The 10,902-nt window shown below is 32.0% G+C and overlaps 2 protein-coding genes across 2 annotated transcripts; both read left to right on the top strand.

Annotated features, from left to right (window-relative positions):
- Positions 1–862: 862 nt before the first annotated feature.
- Positions 863–3,174, top strand: LOC134705460 (uncharacterized). Its single transcript, XM_063564184.1, has 2 exons — positions 863–943; positions 1,855–3,174. Exons 1-2 carry the CDS (start codon positions 895–897, stop codon positions 3,096–3,098), a joined length of 1,293 nt encoding a protein of 430 aa, XP_063420254.1. The 5' UTR covers positions 863–894; the 3' UTR covers positions 3,099–3,174.
- A 3,025-nt stretch (positions 3,175–6,199) lies between these two features.
- Positions 6,200–10,240, top strand: LOC134705459 (uncharacterized). Its single transcript, XM_063564183.1, has 3 exons — positions 6,200–6,438; positions 8,105–8,266; positions 9,413–10,240. The coding sequence occupies exons 1-3, from the start codon at positions 6,225–6,227 to the stop codon at positions 9,715–9,717; spliced, it is 681 nt and encodes a 226-aa protein (XP_063420253.1). The 5' UTR covers positions 6,200–6,224; the 3' UTR covers positions 9,718–10,240.
- Positions 10,241–10,902: the final 662 nt, after the last annotated feature.

The following is a 10,902-nucleotide window of genomic DNA, read 5'->3' as shown; positions in this document are numbered from 1 at the left end:
AAGACCAAAATGACACAAACATTAACAACTATAGGTCACCGTACGGCCTTCAACAATGAGCAAATCCCATACCGCATAGTCAGCTATAAAAGGCCCAGATAAGACGATGTAAAACAATTCAAACGAGAAAACTAACGGCCTTATCTATGGAAAAAAATTAACGAAAAAATAATATGTAACACATAAACAAACGACAACCACTGAATTACAGGCTCCTGACATGGGACAGGCACATACAGAAATAATGTTGCGGGGTTAAACATGTTACACTGACACAGTAGGATGAGACATGGTTTTATTAGGGTTTTATATATGAAGCGATGTATTCACAATTGTCAGAAAGAAGGAAACACAAAAAATGAAGAAAAAGAATCTCAAGGATTACATCGTGAATTTTGCATATTCTGTTTATGTTTAACAGCAATTGCCTTTTGAAAAATACAATACCAGTAAATTAAATTCAGTCTGGTTACAGATGGTATTTGATGTTAAATAAGATATGTATTGACGTTAATTTCATCATTACTGAACAGCAAGGAATAACATTACTCTTAATAGACATTTAAAGTTGCTGAAAAAAGTTTAAAATATAGAATAAATATTCTCTTCACTTCAATTTTAACTGCAAAATATATATCATAATAGAAATTGGTCATACATCAAGATCATACTTACATATGCATGGTAGTAAGGCGGTAAAAATACCTTATGCACTGGCTTTAATATTTTAAGTTACAAAACACAACACAAATCCGCTTGCGCAAATGTATTGATTTTGATATTTCAGATAACATACTCAGGACAGTTCAACCTCTAGGATGTCTTGGCTTAGTAGCTTACTTTTGTTTCTGTGTTTCTGCTTCCTTAGCTCATTTCTGTTCAGACAAATGGAAGATGTTGAAAGGAATAAAGTTTCTAGCCTTTATCAGTGCCTTATCAGCTGGTAAGATCTGTCTAACAACCACACTTTAACGTACAAACAAAACTATTGGTTTTGTAATCATAAACAAATGCATGCGACAAAAGAAAATTAATTGTAAATTTGTTTTGTTTTCTATTAAATGAAAATAATGATTATCGCAGCAGTTAAAGATTGTTTACGACAACGTTAAATGAAAGAAAGTAGATCATTTCAAAAAGAGGTTTTCAATTTTATGTTTTTCTCGTAGGCAAAAAAGCCTAACAAGGTTACCAAACGTTTCGTCCATATATACTATTATTCGATTTAATTTATATATCTTAAAAACAATATTGTATATATAATGGATTTTCCTTTAAGTTTTTTTTATTATTATTATATATGATATGATAATGATTGATATTTTTAAACAATTTTTACGCCATCGCTATTTGTACCCCACCCCCTACAAATAAAATACAAAAATATCATTTTAAATTCACCAAAATCTTTAAAAACAGAATTTTGTTTGTATGCTATCATATTTGATAAATTTCACCCCAGTTTATTTAATTAAGGAATGCCTGTGATATTTTTCTTTCAAGAAATGACATAAATATTGTGGTGCACACTGAATAAACCGCGTACGGGTTATTTTAAAGTGTGCACCACATTGTGTATGCCATTTCTTCATAGATATATAAATATTATAGGCATTCCTTAATTAAATAAAATGAAATAAACTGTCAGACAATAAGAAGCCGCGTTACATCCAAAATGAAATCATTTATTTATTATTTGATTGATACAAGATATATACCGGTACTTTTATACCATCTCTTATTTTTTGAAACCCATACAAAAAATATCAAAACCACATAATAAAAACAAAAAAAACCCCAGATTTTTGTTTGTATCCTGTCTCATTCAGTTATCTTCTCTACCTTTTGTTCCAGGAACATTTGTTGCAATAGCCCACCTTCTGATCCTTCAGAGCAAGGTAGAATACAATTCTAGCCTGGGATACAGTGGGATTATTGGAGTGATTTCGGTTTTTATTGCCCTTATTCTTTGTCCGTTTTATATATTGGATGGAATGAAAGCTAAAGATCTGACCATCAAAAAGAAACCTTTCTCACCAAACATTCCACCACAATCCTATCATCACGAAGATACAGCCTGGTCGGACGGAATGAAAGATAAAGACCGAAACATGAAAAATAAATCTTTCTCAGCTAACATTCCACCACCATCATATCGCCACGAAGACTCGTTTGCCTGGTCGGACACAACTAAATGTTGTGAACACGTAAGAAATGGTGAACCTAGCGAGCCTAGTGTCAGTGGAATAATTGAAGACGAATCTAGTACATCGCCTAAACTTCTTCCATACAAACCAACTCTGACTCTGAAGGAACCTACATTGATTGATTTAGAGCTAGAAGCCGATGATGCAATAGCCGAACTAGAAAATGACGAGGCATTTGAACAGATTGTCCTGAAACCTTCTCGTACTCTAGTCCCGCTTAAACCTGCAACAGCTTTATACTTTACCAATGAAAGCTTTACTCCTGACTTTGATGATGACTTTTATGAATTATTACCAGCAGATTCAGATCGGTATTTACAACCAGTTACACCACTACCAGAACATCTATCAGAAACACCTGGAACCCCCGTCCTGCCATATTTTCAGGAAACAGAAATGGAAGAAAAAGAACAATATTATCCGGATCATACATGCCTGACTCCTGAACCTGTAGCATCCGACCAAGAAACGACTGAAATTAAAGCGCCATCTTCTTCTGTTCCGCCATCCATACAGAAAGGTGAATCCTTTAAGGACGATGAAATATGTTCATCAGGTCGTTCAGCATGTTCGACACCATTATCTGTAACATCCGATAAGCATGACCTATCAGTTTACGAGAGCGAAGACGATTCGTCAACAACAAGCGAAGAATATGATGAAAAGGGGGAGACAACCAGAATAATGGGCAAAGACAAGAATGAATTTAAAAACGAGCATAGTCATGGATCTTTAACAGCAGAAAAATCTGTACATTTTAAAGATAAGGAGGACGAGGATGATGATATTTCTTTAGATGAACAACAACCACCACGAACAGCTCTCCCTGTACCAACTTTAAATTGTATACAGCTTTATCGAGATGAAAATTCAGATACAGACGATTTTTAAAGATACATTATTTCAGAGTATGATAACGAACTGTATTAATAAAATAAGACAATAGTGTTACCAGTTCAAATACATTTTCAAAGACGTCAATTTATTATATTTGATAAAAACGTCAGCTTAAAAAAATCATTAAAATATATTCTAGAGAAATGCAAAAAGTAAAATCACAAAATTACGGAACTCTGAGGAAAATTCAAAACAGAGAGTCCCTAATCAAATGACAAAATCAAACACTCAAACACATCAAATGAATGGACAACAACTCTCATATTCCTGACTTGGTAAAGGCATATTCTTCTGTAGAAAATGGAGAATTGAACCTGGTTTTATAGCGCTTAAAACCTCTCACTTGTAAGACAGTAGCATCAAATTTCATTATATTGACAACGATCCGTGAACAAAACAGATATAACAGTTACAAATGTCAATAATTGGGGTACAGCAATCAAAACTATAATACTTGCAATATTTAGATCAACCATAATGTAGATATAAAAAGTAAAATCACAAAAATACTGAAGTCTGAAGAAAATTCAAAACGGTAAGTCCCGAATCAAATGGCAAAATTAAATGATAAAACATATCAAACGAATAGACAACACTTGTCATATTCCTGACATGGTACATGCATTTTCAAACGTATACAATGGTTGATTGCACTTATTTTTATAGCGCGAAAACCTCTCGCTTGTATGTCAGTCGCATCAATCTCCATTATATTTACAACGATGCGTAAATGAAACAAAATACTTGGTAAAATAGTCAAAATATGGGTACCGCAGTCATCACTGTGTCATAATCCCAAAACAAACAAATATCTTACAAAAAACCATGTATCAAATTTAAAAACTACATTACCTGCTTTGCGTGTTTGACGACAGAAAATGTAAACGTCACACAGGAAGAAAAGAATTTTGTCGTTCAGAGTACTTAAAAAATATACAATTTCACATGGGGAAGGGTAATATACAGGGTTAGAAATCAAAAGTTTTGTTAGAACTAATTTAAAAAAAAAGATCGAGATTTAAAATTATTCAGAAGTTCTTAAGAAGTTTTAAGAGTACACATATGGTTAATACCACTACGCGAGTAAAATAATTTTGTCGTTCAACGTATTTTCTAATTCATAATAAAACAACAACATTATGACATATAATAGAACAATAACACACTGGCGGGATCTTTAGAAGAGTCACGTCATATGCACCAAAGAAACACAAAATGTCATACATAAAAACACACCAGCAAAAAAGAAAATGTACTTTAAACATTACAATTGAGGTACAAACTTAAAGCAAAAATAACCACTTCATGACATATTCTAGATCTTGGAGTATCGAGACAAATGAGTTGTCGGAAAGAGTATTTTAGAAAATTAAACTAACTATCAAATATGAAAAAAAAGATGTGGTATGCTTGCCAATGAGACAACTCTTAACAAGGACCAAACTGACACATACATTAACAACTATAGGTCATCAACAATGAGCAAAGTCCCATACCGCATAGTCAGCTATAAAAGGCCCTGAAATTACAATGTCAAACGAGAGAAATAACGGCCTTATTTATGTACAAAAAATGAACGAAAAACAAATATGTAACACAAAACAAACGACAACCACTGAATTACAGGCTCCTGACTTGGGACAGACACATACATACATAATGTGGCGGGGTTAAACATGTTAGTGCTATGTTCATTTTTGGTTGACTTATGTTATACAGTTCCCTTTGAATATTGTGTTTTGTCTTGTGTCATTAGAGTACATTGTAATATTACTGAATAAAAAGTAAAATTAGAAAAATACTGAGCTTCGAGAAAAATTTTAAACGGAAGTCCCTAATCAAATGGTAAAATCAAAAGCTCAAACACACCAAATATATATTCCTGACTATTTACATGCATTTCCTGATGTAGAAAGTGGTGTGGATTGAACCTGTCTTAAACTAAAACTCTCACTTATGACAGTCGCATCAAATTCAATAATATTGACAACGATGCGTAAAGAAAACAAACTGAAACAATATAAAAATGTCAAAAATGCAACAGTCAACATTGTGTCACAATCGTTTGTTCAACTTGCCATTTCTTTCTAGCATGTGAATTTACAATATATAGATTTCAATACCAAAGAATGTAATATCAATAAGTTAAAAAGCGTTTATAAATTTAAAAATCGTGAGATATAACCATTGATAAGTAAATATTAAATTACAAAAACGCATTTAAAATAGTATCAACCGGTCAAATTAACAAGAAAGTACGATTTGAGAGTACTCACAACTAATGGCAGCTAGTTTAAAGCTAAAATCAATAAAGAATAAAAAATCATGCATCAACGACTAAAATCAACTAATACACATCCGAGGGATTTAGTATCTTAACATCATGGACAGTAAAAAAATATGTTTTCTGTATCATTTGAAAAAATAAAAAATCTTCAATCATACTTAAAGATCTTTTATATTTTACTTCTAAAACTGGTATTTTGGAACGTAAACGTGCACATATTAAAAATCTAAGAAAAAGTACGAACAACAAAAATATGACACGGTATTAAACAAAATGCTTGCATTTTCTGAAATGTGAGATCGGTTTTTGAACTGATTACATAACTGCCTGTATCAATGTTAACATATGACTAAAGAAAAAATAAATGATTTGTAGTTCTTTCAAAATCCGGTCAACACAAATACGTATGTATAGTTATCAAAATAGACATCAATCTCCGGCGCAGAGCTCACATATCCGTTCCGTTCAATACTTTGTAACACTACACTCATATTAAGTGCAGTATTGCAAGGCATGTATGGAACGGATATGAACTCTGCGCCGGAGATTGAATAGACATGTCAAACGAAGATTTCATAATGGATAATCAAACGTTTTGTATAAGTGGGACATTTAACAATAAGTGAAATACGTATCATATACTAAAAGGTTCTCTACTTGATTAATTAAATAGCTTTTGTTTCACTCTAAAAGTTTTGAATAGACACCATGTCAATAAAACAATTGAATTATTTAATGTTTAGTTCATGTTTTCCATGACTGCTTCAATTGTATTAATTATATTGAAAGTATTATTTAATAACAATTTTGTTGAACTAGATAAATACAAGAAAATGGTTTGCTTACCCCAGAAGCCTGCGTCTACGTGTTTAAGAATCATAGCCTTTCTGCTATCGCTGGGAGGATTAGTCCTCTGTATTGTATCGTATTTCTATCCAGCTTGGACTAAGTTCAGACACAATGGAGTTAATGGAGACCTTGGGGTACATCAAATGTGTGCCCGTGAGTCGGAGGGAGAGTTGGATTGCAGAGAAATCCAAGGAAAAGGTAAGTTAGAAGTAAAATATAAAAAAATACCCAAATCCAAGGAAATTTTAAAACTAAAAGTCCATTATCAAAAGGCGAATGCAAACGCTCTTTTTAAACACATCAAAAGAATCTAAAATATCTGGCACATACATATAGTTTTGTATCATTTGGACAAAGCAAGTATGTTTTGGTCAAAATATATCACTACCAGCTGACAACGACACTAAAATTGTAAAAGCTTTACGTATAGATTTTTTTCGTTGATCTTTGCTTCTAAACTATGAGCTGTGAGTATCAATGGGAAGCTTTGTAATCGAGCGACTAACAGTTAACAAAACAAACTTTTATTCTTATATTGCATATTTGCCCTTTTTGGAAATTTTAGTTTTCTGAATGTTTAATACATTCGATTTAGTTATTTCATGTAACAATGTGTTGGCTTCTCTTTGATTATGATTGTTTCTTATGTATTTTATAATACATGTAATATGTCATATTATCTGGAAAAGTAAAATAAAGGCAACAGTAGTATATTGTTGGAAATTCATAAATCGATTGAGAAAAAATCAAATCCGGGTTACAAACTAAAACTGAGGGAAAATCATCAAATATAAGAGAAGAACTAAGACACAACAGAAACAAAACATTGAAATGTAACACACACAGAAACGAACTTAAATATAACAATGGTAATTTTCCTGACTTGATACAGGACATTTTAGGAAATAAATGGTGGGTTGAACCTGGTTTTGTTGAATGCCTATCCTCCCGCTTTTATGACAATTTTAAATATAACATTAAAATGACAACATTACATAACAGGACTACAATATGAATAAATGGGAAAACATATAGGACAGAGAAACACACGAATAATAGCTAACAAAAGATACCAGGTTTAATACGCCAGACGTGCATTTCGTCCATACAAGACTAACCAGTGACGCTCAGATAAAAAGATTAAAAGCCGCAGTTAAATTACGACAGATGTCATATGTAGAAACAGAATCTGCTTACCCTTCCGGTGCACCTGAGATCACACCTAGTTTTTGGTGGGGTTCGTGTTGCTTATTCTTTAGTTTTCTCTCTTGTGTCATGTCTACTTTTCTTTGTCTCTTTGTCTTTTTTAAATTTAGCCATGACGTTGTCAGTTTATTTTCGATTTATGAGTTTGACTGTACCTCTTGTATTTTTCGTCCCCCTTTAAATCGGAATAATAATTCAATTGTTTTTGTCTCAAAACATTTTCTGTCTATATGTAGATGAAACATAACTATGTCATACAATTATTTTAAATAATAATTAAAATCCAAAATCAGACCAGAGTAATACACTTTTGTTTTTAATTCCGGAGATGTCGGTGGACATTATAATACTGTAAACCACCTAATTTTAGAAAGCGATTTTATTTTCGCAGATAGGACAATAATGAGAATATTTGTCGTCGCGAATATGTAAACCTTGGATTTTCCATATCAATATGCATCTACAACAAGTAAATTTGAAAAATACGAAATTAATTTGCCGCGAAATGGGTAAGAAAGGCCTAAACGCGATATAAAGTATGCGTGAAAATAGGTTGGTTTATGTATGTTTGTTATCAATAACCAACCATGACTCTTAAATCGAGGATAGTTAATAACGAAAGTATTCATCGATCTATATTTATTATTCTTAATTTCAGACATACTGTTTTTCCTGTTCCAAGCCTCCTTCTCTATTGGAATTGTAGCCTATACCATATTTGTCATCATAGTATCGATGACATTTTGCTCCTGTTGTATCAAAAGCACGAGGGCAGTCGGAATGACCAAGTTCTTTGTTGTCATTGCTGACCTTATCACTTGTAAGTATGTCTAATTTGGTAAAAATTGCTTATGAAAGTTTTATTGCGATTAGGCCAAATACCATGAGTTAAAAACTAATGCTCTACGAGAGAATTACATTTCGTCCACAAAAGACTCATCAATGACACTCGATTAAAAAAGTGAAGAAGGCCAAATACTGATGTACGTAAGAACTGATTTTTGTCCACAAAAAGACTCACCAGTGACGCTCGATTAAAAAAAACCCGGAAAAAGCCAAAGAAAGTTGGAAATTGACGAGCATTGTTGTCCCAAAGTTAATTAATTTATTCTTATACAGCTAAGTTAGTCCTGATAAAATGATACTTAGCGCCACAACTTTTCTAAACGGTTACTTCACTTATCTTTATTTTCTCGGGTAAACACACACATGAATTACTAAATGTATTTAGTTGTTGTTTCCGATGTTTTAAATTTTCATTGCATTTCGCAAAACAACGTAAAGAACGGTGACATAAAAACGAACGGTTTGAATATATAAAATTTCCTTAAATATTTGATTGATTGTTCCTCGAGTACCGGGGCCAAAAAAATAGGGCATGTCCTTGCTATATCAAACAACGGGGAACCAAGGAATTACTGTGAAGAAATTTAGAAAAAAAATGAGTAAAAGTTTCCTGATGATTGTTACATTGCAAGCTGGTACGACTCAACTGAATTTGTCTAAAACTTAATTGGGTATTCTTATAATGCATATTGTCCTGAATACAGATGTCATATTTTCCCCCGAACGTAAGGCATTATCAAACATGCATTAGTATTAAAAAATGAAGCTGTGATACGATTACCAATGAGAAAACTATGAACCCAAAACACAACTGAGCAGCTTAGAGTCATCGTTCTGCTTTTTACAACTTGCAAGAACCTTATCGAACAGTAGCTATACATGGCTAATTATAGTTTTTTTTATATAAATAATGATCAATAAGTTTGTTAATTGAGACAATAGATATACAACATCCCTACTGAAGTTTAATTGATGTTTAAAAAAAAATCTCCAGTACAGTACCAAAACAGTAGAATAAAATAAATAATTATTGGAAAAATCTTAGCAATTGATGTTTCCACACATTTCTCAGCAGTATAATTATGATATTGATTTTATTGTTATTTTTCTTTAATTTCAGTCAACTGCTTGATGATCGCCATTGCAACAGGTTTAAAATCTGATTTCTTGGGAACATTGAGAATCAGTTACGGTTGTATCATGTGTTTAACGGCATTTGCTATTTCGGTAGTTTTGTGTCCTTTCTACTTGATCGATGCCAAAAATACCGCCAGAAAATTCAAAGAAGAGAAGAAATACAAGAAGTTCTCAAATATTCAGGAACCTATTGATCCGGAAACTATCTCCAAGTCAAAGTTGACTTCAGATGATTTATCAGAGGAGTTGAAAAACGACACTGTTTCTCCTTCGTCAGTTCATATGTGAAATAAAATCACTTTTTTAAATAATTGACAAATTAAAACAATATTATCTTTAGAAAAATTCTCCACAACTGATGTCTTCATTAAAATATCAATTTTATGTTTTTGTTCAAAGAAAAAGCTACATTGGTTAAAACAATTGAAAATATTGTAACATTGTCATTTATCTGATTAACACCAGCTTCTATTTATTGTTGTAAATACTGTATATAGTACATGTACACACATTAATATAATATAGTATTAATAGACGTTATAAGAAACGATGTTACAGGATGATATTTCAATCTTGTATTTGGTTGGTCATAAGAAAATATAGGGAGGTGCAAGTTTGTTATTTACCTAGGTAACTTGCAAAGGTATGATGAAACTTACAAAATAAATTTTCTTTTGATGGATTAAGATGTACAAACCTCTATCTGGAACACTGTCAATATTCCAATAGTGTACGCCAACGCTATAGTATTTGTATTCATGCATTTACTGTTAAGAATATTTGTAATATTTCAAATTAAAGAAATGGTACGAAAAAGAGAGTCACATTGTCTTATAAAAAGGTATCGTTTTCCAAAATTTCAGTGTTACAGGAAAGAACTATCCAGATTAATAACAAGTTCTTCTGGTTTTTTTTTCGCGATATCTTTTACTTTAACTTCTTGCATTTATCAATAAAGGCAACAGTATACCATTATTCGAAATTCATAAATCGATTTAGAAATAAAAACAAATCCGGGTTACAAACTAAAACTGAGATGTCGCATCAAATATAAGACCAAAACTACGACACAACAGAAACACAACATTAAAATGTAACACACACAGAAACGAACTATATTATAACGATGAATGATTTCAAAAAAACATTCGGAGTGCCTTATGCAACATCTTTTCTAGAATTTTAACTCTAGAAAAAAGATTTTTTTTATTAAAAATTTAAAGTTTAACTTATAGATTTTCCCTGAAAAGTTATTTACAATTGTACAAACAATTTCTGAGACCAATCATTTTTTTGCTCAAGTCACTTTTAAGTATGGCATCAACTTAATTGGTTATCAAAGGTACAAGGATTATAATTTAGTACGCCAGACGCGCGTTTCGTCTACATAAGACTCATCAGTGACGCTCATATCAAAATATTTATAAAGCCAAACAAGTACAAAGTTGACGAGCATTGAGCTTAAGTCAGATT

Source organism: Mytilus trossulus, chromosome 2 (genome assembly GCF_036588685.1).
Source record: "Mytilus trossulus isolate FHL-02 chromosome 2, PNRI_Mtr1.1.1.hap1, whole genome shotgun sequence".
NCBI classification, from domain to species: domain Eukaryota; kingdom Metazoa; phylum Mollusca; class Bivalvia; order Mytilida; family Mytilidae; genus Mytilus; species Mytilus trossulus.
This window is presented reverse-complemented; position numbering and strand designations above follow the sequence as displayed.

Excerpts from the sequence above, each read along its gene's own strand:
- LOC134705460 (XM_063564184.1), top strand. The coding sequence starts at position 895 with ATGTTGAAAGGAATAAAGTTTCTAGCCTTTATCAGTGCCTTATCAGCT. Across the intron at positions 944-1,854 it reads TATCAGTGCCTTATCAGCTG|GAACATTTGTTGCAATAGCC; the intron begins GTAAGATCTGTC and ends CTTTTGTTCCAG.
- LOC134705459 (XM_063564183.1), top strand. The coding sequence starts at position 6,225 with ATGGTTTGCTTACCCCAGAAGCCTGCGTCTACGTGTTTAAGAATCATA. Across the intron at positions 6,439-8,104 it reads CAGAGAAATCCAAGGAAAAG|ACATACTGTTTTTCCTGTTC; the intron begins GTAAGTTAGAAG and ends TCTTAATTTCAG. Across the intron at positions 8,267-9,412 it reads CATTGCTGACCTTATCACTT|TCAACTGCTTGATGATCGCC; the intron begins GTAAGTATGTCT and ends CTTTAATTTCAG.